This window comes from Narcine bancroftii, chromosome 6, assembly GCF_036971445.1.
Source record: "Narcine bancroftii isolate sNarBan1 chromosome 6, sNarBan1.hap1, whole genome shotgun sequence".
NCBI lineage: Eukaryota > Metazoa > Chordata > Chondrichthyes > Torpediniformes > Narcinidae > Narcine > Narcine bancroftii.
Window position 1 is genome coordinate 209,647,447 of NC_091474.1, and position 18,447 is coordinate 209,665,893.

The 18,447-nt window shown below is 39.3% G+C and overlaps 1 protein-coding gene across 4 annotated transcripts in view; it reads left to right on the forward strand.

The window, feature by feature from the left end:
- Positions 1-4,317, forward strand: part of ibtk (inhibitor of Bruton agammaglobulinemia tyrosine kinase) — a 128,877-nt gene extending 124,560 nt beyond the window's left edge. For 2 of the 4 annotated variants that reach the window (XM_069887386.1, XM_069887387.1), the window contains exons 27-28: positions 2,912-3,047; positions 3,971-4,317. In XM_069887386.1, the coding sequence (XP_069743487.1) occupies positions 2,912-3,047; positions 3,971-4,096 (262 nt within the window). In that variant the 3' untranslated portion in view covers positions 4,097-4,317. The remainder of the gene's footprint in view (positions 1-2,911; positions 3,048-3,970) is intronic. The other 2 variants (XM_069887388.1, XM_069887389.1) reach the window with 1 other exon arrangement.
- The last annotated feature ends 14,130 nt before the right edge of the window (positions 4,318-18,447 follow it).

Here is an 18,447-nt window from a genome sequence, read left to right on the forward strand (position 1 = left end):
CACTGAGTGTTCGTGGATTCACAACAAGCCATCAGTAACCCAAGCTTCAGATCCAAACCTCTGACATGATCAAGAATCTTCAGTGGCCTCTGTCACCTCTCACATCCCAGTTCCAATGCCTGGTACCCCTCTAGCCAGTTGAGCCAGTCTCCAGTAGTCCACATTCTTTCTTAATCTTTTATGCCTCTTTTCCAACTTAATCCCTTATAGAACAGAGCAACCAGAACTGTGCACAATCCATCAAGTGTGGTCTCACCAGCTTCTTGCATGGTTGAAAGATGTGCCAACTCTTGTACACAATGCCCTGTCCTATGAATCTGCACCATCCTATCTCCCTCTGTTACCTTTTTCAAGGAACTATGTACATACTCCCAAGTCTCTCTGTTCTACAACACTCTCCAGGCCCTATTATTTATGGTGCAAGCCCTCCCCTGGTTTAACTAACCATCTCCCACTTGTGCAAGATAAATTCCACCTGCCATTACTTGGCCACTTTCCCAGTTGAGCTAGATCCTTTTGTAATTTTGGATAATCTTAATTGTCCATAATATTACCAATTTTGGTATCATCTTCAAACTTGTTAACCTTGCCAACTAAATTCTCATTCATGTTGTTAATATAGCCAATCATTGAGTTGCACCACTTTCACAGGTCTCCAGTCTGAAAAGTTATCCCCCTCTACTAAAACAGTTCCATATCCTGTTGACTAGCACACTCCAGATCCCATGTAATCCAACCCAAAATTACTTATTTCTTTTAGATATAACAGTGATGCTTAAGTACAAATAAAACATTTGAACTCATCTTGAAGACTAACTTAATGTGGTTTCGTTTTTCAAGTTTTACTGGATCATTTATGAAGAAAAATAATTTCATCTTGATTTGCATTCTCTTCATAGGCATCTAGGATTGTAAACCTTGCTTTTAGTTTGTACTTAGCTATGAGCTGTGATTCTGCTTCCGGCAGACTGGAAGACAGCAAATGTCACGCCACTTTTTAAGAAGGGATGTAGGCAGAAGACTGGAAATTACCGGCCAATTAGCTTGATGTCTGCAGTTGGAAAAATGCTTGAAGCCGTCATTAAAGATGAAATAGTGAAACTTTTGGAACATAAGGGTTCAATCGGGCAGACGCAGCATGGTTTTAGAAAGGGAAGATCTTGTTTGACAAATTTGTTAGGATTCTTTGAGGATATAATGGGTGCAGTGGATAGAGGGGAACAGGTTGATGTTGTATATTTGGATTTCCAGAAAGCATTTGATAAGCTGCCGCTCAAGAGACTTATCGTTAAGTTACAGGAAAGTGGAGTCCGGGGAAGTATATTGACATGGATCGAAAATTGGTTGTCTGACAGGAGGCAGAGAGTCGGGATAAGTGGGAGTTTTTCAAGTTGGTAGAGAGTGGTAAGTGGGGTGCTGCAGGGGTCGGTGCTAGGCCCACAACTGTTCATCATTTACATTGATGACTTGGAGGAGGGGACAAAATGTGGTGTAGCCAAGTTTGCGGATGACACCAAATTGAGTGGAAGAGCAAATTGTAATGAGGATGTGGAGAGTCTGCAGAGGGATATAGTTAAGCTGGATGAGTGGGCAAAGGTCTGGCAGATGGAGTACAATGTTAATAAGTGTGAGGTCATCCACTTTGGCAAGAAAAATAAAAGAGCTGAATATTATTTAAAGGGTGAAAAAGTACAGCTTGCTGTTGTTCAGAGGGACTTGGGAGTGCTTGTGCATGAATCACAAAAAGTTAGGTTGCAGGTGCAGCAGGTTATTAAGAAGGCAAATGGAATGTTGGCCTTCATCGCTAGAGGAATTGAATTCAGGAGTAGGGAGGTAATGTTGCAACTGTATAAGGTACTGGTGAGACCGCACCTGGAGTACTGTGTCCAGTTCTGGTCTCCATATTTGAGGAAGGATATATTGGCTTTGGAGATGGTCCAGAGGAGGTTTACTAGGTTGATCCCTGGGATGAAGGGGTTGACTTATGATGAAAGATTAAATCATCTAGGATTGTATTCGCTCGAGTTCAGAAGAATGAGAGGAGATCTTATAGAAACATATAGGATTATGAAGGGTATGGATAGGATAGATGTAGGAAGGTTTTTTGAGCTGGCCGGGGAAACTAAAATGAGAGGACACAGTCTCAAGATTCAGGGGAGTAGAATTAGGACAGAGATGAGGAAAGATAGTTTTTCCCAGAGAGTAGTGAATGTTTGGAATTCTCTAACCAGGGAAGTGGATTGAGGCTGCTTCATTAGACATATTTAAAATTCGGTTAGATAAAGTTTTACATGATAGAGGAATTAGGGGATATGAGGAGAAGGCAGGTAGGTGGAGTTAGGTCATAAATTAGATCAGCCATGATTTTATTGAATGGCGGAGCAGGCTCGTTGGGCCATTTTTGGCCTACTCCTGTTCCTACTTCCTATGTTCCTATTAAACATTTTCTACATCATAAGGCCTTTCCTGTCAACCACTTTGTTCAAGTAAATAAAATCTCTCCCTTACATTTGTGAGCTTAGATTTAATGTATCCACTGTCACGATCAACATTTTGAAAACTACTTCCTATGCCTCCTGCCTGTTGGTCTTGTAAACCAGGGGTTGCGAGTTTGTTCCTTGCTGGGGCCTCATTTCTGTGAGGGAAAAGCTAAAAAATTTCATGTATGTTACAATCTAAATGTAGTATTATGTTCCAATAATAAAATTTCAAAGCTACCAGTCAATGCATATTCAGATATAAAAAGATGAATTTGGCGAAGAAAACGCTTACTGAAAAATGTGGGATTTATAATGTAAATAATCTCTTTCCTCATTGTAGCTAATCGATACTCAGCAATTCTTAACAATTAAGAGCAACTGGATTTAACTGCCCCAAAGTCAACAAATCTGTTAATTTGCTTCATCTCCAGCAGTCCTTGGTTAATGACAGTTGCCAATAGTCCACCAACAATGACCCCGATGACCTTTGCTGCTATTGTGGAAGAGGAACGTCAGCAGGAGGCTGCACTTGTGAGGAGCAGGGAGAAGCCACTGGCATTGATCCAGGTGATGTCACTTGAATTGCAAACAATTTAAAAAAAAACTTTTTAGGAAAAACCCAAATATGCAAATACGCAGATGAAAGTAAAGGAAACAGCAATTAGTTATGTAAGTGCTTTAAATACGTTTTTCAGTAGCAATCTAAGAGATCATCCTTTTCATTTTGTTTGAGACAGAATGATCAAAGAGTATATTTAGAATCAAAGGTAGCAGAATGCAGTTAAATACTAAAATTCTGCCAGTTGCCTTGGGAATTCTGATTGTTCAGCATCTGGTTTACCAGGTGAAGTTTCCCTGACATTTATCATGGTCCTGGTTCCAGTACTCCATTGAAACTTACTTGAATCTCACTGGAAGACTTATTGTAATATTGAACACAGATAATGTATTTTAAATTTGGCAGTACAATTCGTGTAGCGGTTAGCACAATGCTATAACAGTGCCAGCGACCCAGGTTCGAAATCGTCACTGTCTGTCTGTAAGGTAGTCTGTCTATACGTTCTCCTTTTGACCACTTGGGTTTCCTCTGGGTACTCTGGTTTCCTCTCATGTACAGGAATTTGAAGGTTAATTGGGGTATTTGAGTGGCACGGGCTCATGGGCCGGATGTCCTGTTACCATGCTGTATTTTTGAAGATTGGCAGGAAACCTGAGTACCCAGAGAAAACCTACGCAGTCCCTGGGAGAACGTCCAAACTCCTTACAAACAGTGACGGATTTGAACCTGGGTCACTGACACTGTAATAGCATTGCGCTAACTGTGCTACCCCTCGGATATAAAATGTGTTTATTAGCCATCTGGTTTTGAGGGAGGGGGGTGGGGAAGTGGACTTGATAGTCTTGGCCAATGCTTTTTTCAACTAATCAGGAAGTGATTTAAAAATGATTGAATCTTCATATCTCGATGTCATATTTTTGTCTATATTCAGATTGAGGAATGTGCTATTGAGGAATTATTAATACACTATCAAGCCTGTGACAACCCTGAGGAATTCATTGTAATAGATAGATCGCCACAAGGACCGATGGCAACCCCAATATGGAGTAAACATTGACTCCTGCCTCTGATTCTTTCCTATTTAGAAGTAACAATATTTTGTGGATATGGAATGAAATTGATGAATGCTTTGTCTGTTTTTAAAGTTACATTTGCAGAAGAGCAAAGGTATGCCTCTGTTATATGCTGTAGGAGATCACTTGCTGTGTTTGATCTCAATTGCTGTTCAGAAGATGTTTCCATCTAAGTTGTGTTTCTTTAAAGATCTTTTTCCACTAACATTTGATACTTGTCTTCTCTCCACTTTCCTCACACATTTCTTTCACATACACTTTACATTTTACTGTAAAATTGATGGCGTAGAGTTCTGAAATTGATCTGTGGGTAAAAAAATTGAGGACAGGGTACAGAATGTTGAGTCAGTAAGAAAGCACAGCAGCTCCGTAGGTAGCAGTTAATTTACTGTACCACTTTAGTGATAATGGTATGGGGAGCACTTGCCAAGCTCCAGATTCCTGTATTATAATTGCAATCCACCCAATTGATTAAGTATCAGACCAACAATTGGTTACTTGCTCATAATTTCAACAATGTGTCAAAATGGAGGTTAGGTGCCTGATGATGGAGAAAATAAAATTTATGGGAAAATGGATCCATTCAGGTTTGTTAATTAACTGAAAAAAGTGTTTTGTAGTCTCAACGGAAGTTGCCCAATCTCTAAACCAGTGTTCTCAACCTTTTTCTTTCCACTCACATACCACTTTAAGTAATCCCTATGCCATCATTTAGTAAGGGATTACTTAAGGTGGTATGTGAATGGGAAGGGAAATATTTTGCTTGAGAAAAATTGTCATTGAAGTTATGAAACTGCACATAAGGAGTCAATTAGATAAGATTAAAACAGTGGTTTTCAAACTTTTTCATTCCACCCACATACCACCTTAAGCAATCCCTTACTAATCACAGAGCACTTAAGGCATAGGGAATGCTTAATATGAGTGGAAATTAAAAAGGTTGAGAACCACTCCTCTAAACACTACTGGGCACTGATTGATATTGATTTATAACCTGCATACAGGATGCTTTGACTTTTTTAAATGTCTTCAACATTTGTGTTGATTTCAAAAAATTATGTGGCAATTTATTTGTACAAAAGCACAAAAAACTTTTTTTTGTCATGTCAGAAAGACAAACAAAAATCTAGTTTGGCATCACATTATTCTTGCTTTCATCATGAGCTTAAACCTAAATAAATTAAAGTCTAGTCATCCGTTGCTGGCACCAAGGCTGTCTTTACCATTTGAGGTCTGGTTGCAGGCATCCTGGCAACTTGTCTGCCTGTGCACAAACTTGAGACCACAACCTTTATGACAATAATGTATGCTACTTGTATTGGGCATTGTTTGCAAGCAGTTTGTGTAGGTGCTTAAGAAACTTGCACAAGAACAACCATGAAACAGATGTGAAGTTGGAGACATTGCTGTTAAGTGTTTTATGTTAAAATGTTGCTATTCCAGTGAAGTTCACATGTATGTGATGGTTTTCTGAAGTACTGAAATGAACATCTAATAATGACTAATATTATTTTAATATCTAAAATGCTGTGTGTAAGTATGATAAGTTTTTTATTTGCTGCTGTAAAGTTGAACAATGAAGCTGCACTAATTTGAAGGTCATAACTTTCTCAATACTTATTGCATTCAATGAGAATGAATTTCATGCCGTTCAGTAGGTTTGAACAGAATATCAACTGCAAGATTAAATGAAAAATTAAATTGGTCTGCTATATACCTTTCCCATTATGTACCTCATTTGAGACCATGCAAGCATTTGTTTTGGTGTTTGAGAGACATTACCCCTACTCTGTAAAGGGTCTAATTATTCACGCATGGTTTGTTTGTTGATTTGTTTGTATTTGAGGTTGGAACTGTTAACTTTTCTGTACCATTGATTTAAAAAAAAAAGTGATTTTGGGTTTTGGAAAATGAAGCATATTATATTTCTAATTGTTCATTTGCAAATTAAACATCTCCATTTATAAGGAAAGTCACTGTGCAAAAGTTGCCGTAAGGCAGTGCTGGCCGATCTTTTAATTTTTAATTTAGACATACAGCACAGTAACAGACCATTTTGGCCCATGAGTCTATACCACCCAATTAACCCACACGCCTGGTACATACCTGTGGGCTGAAATGGCCTATTATCATGCTGTATGTCAAAATTAAAAATTAAAAGGTTGGCCACCCCTGCCTTAAGGGCTCTTGGAAGGAGTTGAAGGCAAATAAGTACAATTCTTAAGATAAGGTGTTCATACTCCTTCAGTGTATTTGGGGTGGGGGGGGGGGAAATCACATAAAACAATGGATGACAAGATTGGAAGTGATAAAAGCAATAAATATGCACTTGAACAAATATTAATTTGTGTTTTTTTTTAAAATACAACAGTAAACATAATTCTTAATAGTGCTTAATTAACAATGTAATGCTCTTTTTTTTCCCTGAGCATTTAGTTTCAATGCATGGGGACCAACAGGTGCAATTACATCAGCACAGGTAGATATGAAGAGTGTGTTTGGGATACTTGTCCTCATCAATCAGGACATTGAATACAAGAGTTGCGATGTCAGATTGAAGTTATACAAGACCACACTTGGAATATTGCCCACCCATCCTCCTCCTATGCATGCTCCTTCTGCCCATTATCCCTAACCCCACTTCAGTCCACCTATCACCCCTGGTCCTCTTTTATGCCAGCTATCTCCTTTACCACTTGTAGGCTTTATGCAGGGTCTTGACCTAAAACATCGACACCTCCTTTCCCCTATTCTCAAGTTCTGCTGCAGCCTGTGTAATGAAGATAAATGAGAGCTCCAAAATGTGGGCCCAGCTGTATTGATTTGTACCAAAGAAATGCTGATATTCTGTATTTATTCTGCTTTTCCCATTGAATTTTTTCCTTGTTTTGCATCTTTTGCAGTCGCCTGTATTTTTTAACTAAAATGTCTGCAAAGTGGATGCAATTCTCCAAACTTCAGGTTGGTAAGGTATGTTATTTTTGCAAAGTAATTTTGAATAACATCCTTTGAGGTCAGAGCATGAAAACAGGTCCTTTAGCTCAATTTGTCCATGCTGGTCCAAGTTATTTACCAAAACTCTTTGCCTGCATTTGGCCCATATCCCTCTAAACCTTTTCTATCCATATAGTTGTCTAAATGTATTTTTAAATGTTGCTATTGTATTAGCCTCTACCACTTTCTCTGCCAGCTCATTCCATATTTCTACCACCATCTGTTTGTCTCTCAGTTCCCTTATAAATCTTTCCTACCTTTACTTAAGTCAATGACCTCTAGTTTTAGAGTCTTTGACCCTGGGAAGAAGACTTTGACAATTCGCCTTTATCTACGCTCCTTGTGATTTTATAAACTTCCAATATCTCCCCTTGGTTTCCTTTACTTCAGGGATATGAGATCCAGCCTTTCCTTGTAACTTAAACCTGCCACTACCCATGACATTCTCATGACTCTTTTCTGCACCCAGCTTAGTGCCATTTTTTACTATAGCTGGAGGATCAGACAGCATAGAATACACCCACATGTGGTCTCCCTAACATCTTGTATGGTTGTAACATGTTATCCCATACTTTGTACTTAATGCCCTGACCACTGAAGGCAAGTGCACAAATACTTTCTTCCCCACCCTGTCTGCCTGTGACATCACTCATGGAACTAGGTATCAGAGCCTAGTTTTACAATGTTCTCCAGAGTCCTATTGTTCATTGAGTGTCCTGTCCTGGTTTAACCTTTCAAAGTGCAACACCTCCCATTTGCTTGAGTTTAGTTCCTTCTGGCATTCTTTGGCTCACTTTCCCAGCCTGTTACTGTGTATATAGTGAAGTCACAAACTTCTTGATGGGTGTTCTCTTGGATTTTGGCTGTGGTGTGTTGAATTTATCTCCTGCAATTATCCAGCACTTAATGCTGCCTGACTACCCTGCTGGCTCCATGCCACATTAGACGTGATGTTTTGAATGCACTTTGAATTCATTTTGAATGCACTTTCAAAGCAGAAATAGATTTGCAGTGTTCCTTGCAGTGTTGGTATGGGTGTTAAAGGTGCAGATGTAGAAAATTCAGCCTTGTCCTTAGTTCCTCAGAGGTTAAACTCTGGTTAAATCTTTTGTAGTCACATTACACATCTGGATGCAGAGGGCTGAGAGTTCTTGAAACATGATTAAACACTGACATTGTTTCCCATAAAGGAGATGTGCAAGTTTGTGAATAGAGATGTTATGTAATAGAAATTCTGTTTAATGTCATGAATACATATTCAAATGACATATTTATCATGTATATTATATTATGAATAGAGATATTGTGTAATAAATATCCAGTTCATTTGGATGAAATTAAAATTTCAATGCATGGTATACTAAATGTAGTGGTATGTACAAAGATCAGTGGAATATTGCTCAAATGAAATATTGTCAGTAGACCTTCACAGCCCAAGAAGAGTACCTTAGAAGCCTGCTTGATCAAGAGGCTATGATGTACAGCAGTCAATGACGAAAGCAGACTTTGTAGAAATCTCTCAAAAATAACCACGTGACTTCCTTGCCAAACAGCTTGCTCAGATCTTTTGCTGTTCAGCTGGACATCCATCCTTTGTCAGGTACATTCAATAGCATCCAAATGTTCATTAGAAAACATAATAATAGGGTAATAATCTAAGATCATGAGATGAGCCAAGAGCTTATCCTGGGAGTTCAGCTCATTTCCAATCCTGAACAGAATTGAGGCAAAATCACAAATGTTATTAATTATAATAAATTCCTGCTCCTCAGTATGTTAATAGTTATATCATAAAGTGTTTATATTTCATATTTTTATGCCAGAGATGAATGCCAACTTTTAGTGTTCTCAACCCTCATCCTGTTTGATGTTCATATCAGAGAATTAATTAATATTATGTCATCGCTGCAAGTGAATCAAGAACTAGTCTGGAGTTGATTACCAAGTAATTTTGGGACCAGTATATGCTCTAAATTATTAGGAATATAAGAACTTGAAAACGAGGAGTAGAATGTTTGGCCTCTCAACCTGCCCTGCTGTTCAAATAGATCAAGCTGATGTGATCTTGGCCTCAGTTCTAATTTCCCTCATGTTCTCCATAACCCCATTAGATCATGTATCTTGAACTTTGGATCACCACTCTGAGAATCCAAAGATTCAAAACTTCGAGAAAAAATTCCTCATCATATCCTTCTCAAATAGACAACCTCTGTAAGGGAAATTTCCTTTCAGCATCTATATCATCAAACGTGCTCAGAGTCTTGAACTTTTATACGATCAATTCTTGTCCTCTAAGCTTTTACCCATAAGGCAACTCATTCACCCCAGGAACCAACTTAAATAATACACCTTGAACTTCCTCTAATGTAAGTACATCTCTACCAAAATAGCAGGTCACAGCAATACAAAATGTGGTTCCACCCATTTCTGGTCAGCTGAAATAATGCTTCTCAATTTTATATTTATGAAGTTTTACAACATTCAAATGGATCTTTCATCCTATCGTATCCAAACTAACCAAGTTATCTACCCAAGGTTATCTCAAAATCAGATTTTATTGTCAAGAACAATTCATGAAATTTGGTGTTTTGCGACAACATCAGAGTGCAAACGTTCATATTGTATCCATCTTACAACATTGCTATTTTTTAAAAAAAAAACTTAATAGGGCACCAAAAGTAAGACAGTGTTTTGGTTCATTTGATTATTCAGGAATCTGATAGCAGCAGGAAAGAAGCTGTCCTTGTGCCATTGAGTGGTCGTCTTTAGGCTCCTGTATCTTTTTCCTGATTGTAACAGAGTGAAGAGGGCAAGGCCTGGGTGGTGCGGTCTTGCTGCCTCATGTAGTTGTCCTTGATGGAGTGAAGTCTGGTGCCTGTGATGTCGCAGGCCAAGTTAACAGCCCTCTGGAATTTATTCTTGTCCTGAGAGTTGGCATCTCCATGCCAGGCAGTAATGCAAACAACCAGAATGCTCTCCACAGTACATCTGTGGAAGTTCATGAGAGTCTTTGTTGACATACCGAATCCCTTCAAACACCTCTCAATGTATAGCCATTGGAGAGCCTTCTTTGTGATTGCATCAACGTGAAGGCTAGAGATGTTGACACCCAGGAAATTCAAGTTCTTGACCCTCTCCACTCCTGAGCCCTTGATGAGAACTGGGTCGTGTTCCCCTGACTTCCTCCTGAAGTCCACAGTCACCTCCTTGGTTTTGCTGATGTTAAGCGCAAAGTTGTTGCCATTGCACCATTCAAGGAGCTGGACTGTCCCTCCTGTACACTTCCTCATTGCTAATTGTGATTCTACCGACAACTATGGTGTCTTATAGATGGCATTGGAATTGTGCCTGGCCACAATTGTGGGTGCATAATGAGTAGAGCAGTGGGCTAAGCACTCATCCTTGGGGTATGCCTGTATTGATGATCAGTGAGGAGATGTTGTTTCCAATTCATACTGACTGGTCTTCCAATGAGAAAGTCGATTCAGTTGCAGAGTGGGGTACAGATCCCTAGAGTTTGTAACTTCTTGACAAGAATTGAGGGAATAATGGCATTGACTATGTCACTGAAGACTCAAAACTTCTACAGGTGTATTGTGGAGAGCATTCTGGCTGGTTGCATCACTGGTATCTCAAGACAAGGAAAAACTCCAGAGAGTTGTTAACTCAGCCTGTGACATCATAGACACCAGACTCCATCAAAGACATTCACGTGAGGTGGTGACTTAAAAAAGCAGCCTCTTATCATCAAAGACCACCACCTCCCAGGCCATGCACTCTTCATTCTGCTACTGTCAGGCAAAAGGTACAGGAGCCTAAAGACGAGGACTCAGTGGCACAAGTTCAGCTTCTTCCCCACTGCCATCAGATAATTAAAAAAATCAATGAACCAAAGATATTGCCTTACTTTTCATAAACTACTATTTTTATCTTATTGGAAGATGCTTCAAAATATGAATGCACTGTCACGCTGCTGTGAAACACTGAATTTTGTGACTTTTTCATGACAATAAGTTGTTTTAAAATGCATGACACTGTTAAGTAACTACTTTTTTATTTGCACATTCCCATTGACTAAATAGTTCTAAATGTTCTAATTATTGTTCATAATTAAAACTGACATGCAGCACGGAAGCAGGTCCATGAGCCTATAATGTCACCCAAATAGGAAACCCATGCAGACACTCCTTACAATGATTGAACCCAGGTCACTGGTTTTCTCATAGCTGAACTAACCTCTACACTAACTGTGCCACTCTTTGTTTAATTAAAAGCTAAATTTCGATAACTACTGATTTTATATCTTCATATTTCATCTGTAAAACCCACAATTTTCACACTTGTAAATGTTGGAATTGGTTCAAAATGAAAACACTGAAATCTTCAGAGAGGGTTAAATGGTAATAGTTCATTAAAAGTGTCCTTTTCTTTCTTTTTTGATTACATGCCCATCTGGAAGTTTATTTTGTGAATATGAAGTGACCATTTACTTCATAATTTTATGCAGGTCTGCAAGGTCCTCCATTACCTCCAGTGCGTCAGGGATCAAGTGCCAACTGTTAGGTCTGCTTTGTTCATGAATGAGTGAGACAAACACCAGGCTGAGTCGAAATCAGGGTTCTTTGTTCTTTATTACCGGATTGTAACACTTGCGACTAACCATGTTAGTCGGAGAATGCATTCTGCCGTTATCAGCAAAATGGTGATTTTTTATACCCTTGGATATGTGCTTAGAACATCATCATATCATTACTTGTCCAATGACTAAAACTGTTGCTATCCTTTCCCTGCTAGCTTCCTGCCTCTCAATCCATCAATGTCTCTCTTATCTTGTAAGTACAAGGATGCATTCACATCTTGTTACAGCCCTGTACATTCCCATCTCATGATGTTTTACCTTACACAACCTATCCTGTATCTTCTCACAATACAAGCCTGCCAGTCCTGGCAATATTCTTGTGAATATTTTTCTGCACCTTTTCCACCTTAATGATACCTTTCCTACAACTGGACAAAATATGAACACTATACTCCATGTCCCAGCACACCAACATCCTGTACAGTTGTAAAGAGACCTTCATGCTCTGTACTCACTGCTCTGACCAATGAAGGCAAGTGTACCAAATGCCTTCATCATCGCCCTCTTTCACCTGTGTGGCCATTTTCATGAAATCTACTTGTCAGGTTCTTCCAACACATTCCAGATACACGGGACTTCTTTTCTCCCCTCTCAAGTTTTAGCTTGGTGCAGACTCGTGGAAGCAACTGCCTTAATGACATTTCAAGAAATGTGATGATGAGTTTATTGTCGTATACAAATGCACCAAAACTATTACTTGTTGCAGGTGAACAAGGACTTCATGATTTACAAAAAAAATGTAGTAGAATATTAAATTAGAAAGATATAAAAGTACAAAAATAGATCATAAATATTCAGTTATCACAATACAAGAAAAAAAGTGGCGCTACAATAGTGCAGCAGTGATTTGTGTGGTGTCGGAGCAGTTCAGGATTAGTGTTAAAAGGGTGGATCAAGAGCCTGATAGCTGTTGGAAAGAAAATGTTCTTGATCACTGTTGCAAAGTTGATTTCACTGTGGAATTCTTTATTGATGAGTGGCAATTACACAGCACCTACCAGGTGTGATGTTTGCAGTAACAAGGGAGCCACACATTTTCAGCCACAGGGAATATTTGCTACTAAATGAATGCATGCTGCTCTGATAATATTCCTGGGGGATAACAGGCACCTGTGAAGAAGTGAGTGAAAACATATTGCAGGACCTCTCCTGGAGCCAAAATATTAGAGCAACACAGAGCCTCTACTTTCAAGGAAGGCTAAGGAAATTTGTCATGTCATCGTATATCGAGTGGTTGCAGCACAGTCTGGTTTGTCAGAGTGCCCAGATATTCAGAAGGCTGCAGAAGGCAGCAAATATAGCCAAGTGCAACATAGGCTCTGACCTCCCATCCACTGAAGATGGAAGGTCACTAGATTCTAAAAGGACGATGAGCTTAAGGGCACTTTATCTGAATGGCCGTAGAATTAGAAACAAGGTTAGTGAACTTGAGGCGCAAATCAGTGCCCAGGCATTTGATTTAGTGGCCATCACAGAAACATGGTTTTAAGGTGGGCATGATTGGGAATTAAACTTTCAAGGGTATCAGATAATATAAAAAGATAGGAAGGTAAAGGTGGTGTGGTGGTACTCTTAATCAAGGATGAGATCAGGCCAATAGCGAAATAAGATCTAAGGAACAGAATGTTGACATCTGGGTAGAAATTAGGAATAAAGGGGAAAAAAAATCACTGGTGGGAGTTGTCTATTGCACTGAATAACAATAGCATATTAGCACAGGCAATTAACCGATAGATAACTGAGGCATGTAAGAATGGAATGGCAGCTGACATGGGGGACTTTAACTTCCATGATATAATGGGTGTGGTAGATAGAGGAATTGATTGATGCGTATATTTGGATTTCCAGAAGGCATTTGATAAGCTGCTGCACAAGATACAGATGAATGGAGTCGGGGGAAGTATATTGGCATGGATTGAGGATTGGTTCACTGACAGAAGCAGTGAGTCAGGATAAATGGGCAGACAGTTGGCAGACAGTGGTAAATGGGGGGCCACAGGGGTCGGTTCTGGGCCAAAGCTGTTCACGATTTGCATTGATGATTTGGAAGAGGGGACAGAGTGTAGTGTGGCCAAGATGATACTAAATTGAGTGGTGAATGGGCAAAGGTTTGGTAGATGGAATACAATATTATGGAATACAAGGTCATCTATTTTGGCAGTAACAATAAAAGAGCAAATTATTATTTAAATGGTGAGAGACTGCAGCATGCTGGAGTACAGAAGGACTTGGGGGTGCTTGTGCATGAATCAAAAAAAAGTTCAGTTGCAGGTACAACAGGTTATTAAGAAGGCAAATGGAATGTTAACCTTCATCGCTAGAGGAATTGAATTCAAGAGCAGGGAGGCCATGCTGCAACTGTACAAGGTCCTGGTGAGGCTGCACGTGGAGTACTGAGTGCATTTCTGGTCTCCATACTTGAGGAAGGATATACTGGCCTTAGAGGCAGTCTAGAGGAAGTTCGCCAGGTTAATCCTGGAGATGAGGCGATTGACCTACAAGGAGAGACTAAATCACCTGGGATTATACTCACTTGAATTCAGAAGAATGAGAGGAGATTTTATAGAAACATAAAATTATGAAAGGGATAGATAAGATAGAGGCAGAAAAATTGTTTTCACTGGTAGGTGAGACCAGAACTAGGAGACACAGCCTCAAGATTCAGGGGAGTAGATTTAAGACCGAGATGAGGAAAACCTTTTTCCCAGAGATAGTGAATCTGTGGAATTGTTGGCCCAGGGAAGCAGTTGAGGCTACTTCATTAAACATATTTAAGGTTCAGTTAGATAGATTTTTATCTTAAAAAAAAAAGGAATTAAGGGATATGGGGAAAAGGCAGGGAGGTGGAGTTGAGTCAATGATCAGATCAGTCATATTCTTATTAAAAGGCAGAGCAGGCTAGACGGGCTGGATGGCCTCCTCCTGGTCCAATTTCTTATGTTCTTATGTACTATCTATGTGAGGTGCTGCTTTAAGAGGGCAGCCAATATCATAAAGGACCCCATCACCAATCTCTTCTCACTGCTACATTAGGGCAGAAGGTCCAGAAACCTCAGTTCCAGTGCCTTTAGGTTCAAGAACAGTGTATTTTTACTAGCAGCTATCAGGTTCTTGAATCTCCCAGTACAATCCTAAACTGAACTATAAACAATTCCAAAACCACGAAAAGATCTGTTTGCACCATTGAAATTTCACTACTTTTTTCTTCCTCTAACTGCAACTGTGAATATTTATTGATCTCGCCTTTTATATTTCTCTTTTTCTGTTTTGGCATATTGATTTTTTTGACCATACATGCAGTCAATTACAAAATTTAAAAAAATACAAGTACAAAAGTAAATCCAGTATTTTCTCCATGATGGTTGTACCCAACCCCTCTCTCTTTGGCTTGGCTTGGCTTCGCGGACGAAGATTTATGAAGGGGTATGTCCACGTCTGCTGCAGGCTCGTTGGTGACTGACAAGTCCAATGCGGGACAGGCAGACAGACACGATTGCAGCGGTTGCAAGGGAAAATTGGTGGGTTGGGGTTGGGTGTTGGGTTTTTCCTCCTTTGTCTTTTGTCAGTGAGGTGGGCTCTGTGGTCTTCTTCAAAGGAGGTTGCTGCCCGCTGAACTGTAAGGCGCCAAGATGCACGGTTTGAGGCGAGATCAGCCCACTGGCGGTGGTCAATGTGGCAGGCACCAAGAGATTTCTTTAGGCAGTCCTTGTACCTTTTCTTTGGTGCACCTCTGTCACGGTGGCCAGTGGAGAGCTCGCCATATAACACGATCTTGGGTAGGCGATGGTCCTCCATTCTGGGGATGTGACCCACCCAGCGCAGTTGGGTCTTCAGCAGCATGGATTCAATGCTTGCGGACTCTGCCAGCTCGAGTACTTCGATGTTGGTGATGAAGGGGAATGCAACTATGTATTTCTGCGTTCCGATGCGCCATACCTTGATGTGAATCAGACTTCCATGCAACTACTATACATTTTCTAGTCACAGCCAATGCAATTTTAACAAATTCTATTTGATGTTTAGATGGTTTCAATTATCCATATAATATTACCCAATAAAAATAATTCTGGGTTTTATGGAAATTGAATTCCTGTAATCTGCTCTAAAAACAATTCCTAGATCGACCTAAAAAGTCTCCCTTTAGAACAAAACCAGGTTGAATGTAGGAAGGTTCTTACCTCCTCACCACATTTAAAACATCGGTCTGATATTTACTTAATTTTTGTGGTGTGAGATGTAATTGATGCAAAAAATTGTAATAATTTACCTTGCATATAAATGTAAGAATTGATGAGCAAAACTGGTCTGAATAATAACCATATCACCGTTTACAGCACGTCAGGATAGTATGATTCATATGAGAAATATAAGATAGATTTGTTTTTTGATAGAGAACATATCAATGTCAAAAATGAAAAAACACAACAGAATTGTCAATCTTATAGACCACATCGATGTTATAAAAGCACATCTAGTAATTTTATCCCAAAAAGCCCTTACCTCTTTAGCCCCATCTATAAATCAGAATCCTATATTTAAAAGTGTGTTTCATTACTGGAGTAATGTTGTAAGTTGCTGTAAGTTGGGTTTTATATTAGAGAAGAAAAAAAAGGAAAAGACAAAAAATTAGTGAAGAAAATGGTCATTAGTTTATCTAAAGTTCTGAAAATAGTTCAGAAAAGGTCCCCACACCACTTGAAACTTTTTTGTATTACTAACTGAATAGCCAATCCTTTCTAGATTTAAACGAGACATCATATCCCTCAGCCACTGAGCGTGGGCAGCATCCCTCCATTGCATGTCCGGCCAAAAGTGAGGCGAAGGACAGAGTGTGACCTTTGATTGGAGTTAAACGAACATTGTCTTCAGTGGTACCCAAAAAGGGCAACCAATGGGTTGGGTTCAAGATTTAAATTGAGGATTAGGGACAAGGTTTGGAAAATAGCCCTCCAGCATTTTTTTTTGAGGCGAGGACACATCCAGAACATGTGAATAAGGGAAGCCTCACCTCCTATATTTGTCACAACAAGATTCCACATTTGAGTAAATATGAGATCATTTGACTTTGACCATATAAGCCCTATGCACAACTTTAAATTGCAGCAGACGGTGACTGCCATAGAGAGAAGAAGAATTAACCAACTTTAAAATTGAATCCCAAACTTCATTCAACAGTGAATGGTTTAAACCCTACTCCCAGGTAGTTTTGATTTTATCAAGAGAAGCACGGCTTAAATCTGCCAGCTTATCACAGATAATGGATATTAAACCTTTGTTCGAGGGTTGTAAACTAAGAAACACATCAACAGTATTCACACCAGGTATCCCAGAGAAGTTTGGTAACTGAGAGGGAAGAAAGTGCTTGATTTGCAGATACCTGAAAATATGAATATTTAGCAGGTTGAATTTTTCAGAAAGTTGTTCAAATTATGCAAAACTGTTAGCGATAAAAAGATCTTTCTACACCATTCTTGAAATGCAGAATCCTGAAAAGTAGATTGGAAGAGATGATGGGATAGAATAAGATTTGAAAGAGAAAAACCAAGAAAACCAAAATGTTTTCTGAACTGAGTCCATACTCTCACAGTATGCCTGATAACTATATTATCAATTGATTTATTTAAGGTAATGGTCTCCAAAGTGGTCAGTATTGATCCCTGGGGTCGAAGGGACTATCCAAGGGTCAAAAAATGCCAGGGGATTTGAAAGGGGGTCGATTGAACTTTTGGGGTTGAAATAATTATAGAGCCTGACGTCCCCGCTCTTTCCCAGAAGCCTAAGGCATCTTCTTTGATGCAGTCAGCACCGCACCTGATGTTGAGAATGGAATCACCGTTGTCTATGCTGAAGACTTGGCTCCATTTGGCATCATCCCTGCCAGAAGCAAAGGTTTTTTTAAAATTTACTGTTATTTGAGTTTTTGCATCTGGAATGCAGTTTCCCTCACTAATGCCTATGGAAAGTGCACGTCTGTCTGTCTGTCAATCAGATCAAGGATTCCATGAAGGGGTTGATGGTCTAAAAAGTTTGGGAACACCTGATTTAAGAAAAGATTAAGTGAAGATCCAAGATGTGCTGGAATGGAATAGTTGTTAACAGAATTCAACTCCATTGCTACCCATAATGGACAATCAACTCAGTTATGAAAGTATAATCAAAATATAAGATTGCATATATTGGCCACCCAATAGGAAAATCAGAAGTTAGGCAGTGGCAGCTTCCATCCCTTTTAGATTTCAGGGGTTGATATGAAAAGCAAGCGATCATCTGAATAAAAGGAAACTTTATGTTCAACTCCCTCCAAATCCCTGAGATATCCTCACAACTTCAGAATGCAGTTGCTAATGGCTCTATTGGCCAGATCAAGAAGTACTGGGTTTAAAGGGCACTCTTGACCAGTTCCTTGTTGGAGATTGAAAGGTTGTGACTATTGAAAGTTGGTGAGGATTGAAGCAGTCAAGCACAAGTACAGTAATCATATCCATGTAATAAAACTTGGTCCAAAATTGAATTTTTCTAAAATTGCAAATAAATACATCCATTCCACACAGTCAAACATTTTCTCCATATCTAGAGAAAGAACACATTCAGGAACTGCATCTGATGGTGAAATATCAAATAGATGACACACATTAAAATAAAAGTAACAGCTTTTAATAAAGCTGGTTTGATATTCGAATATAATTGATGGTAAAATTTTCT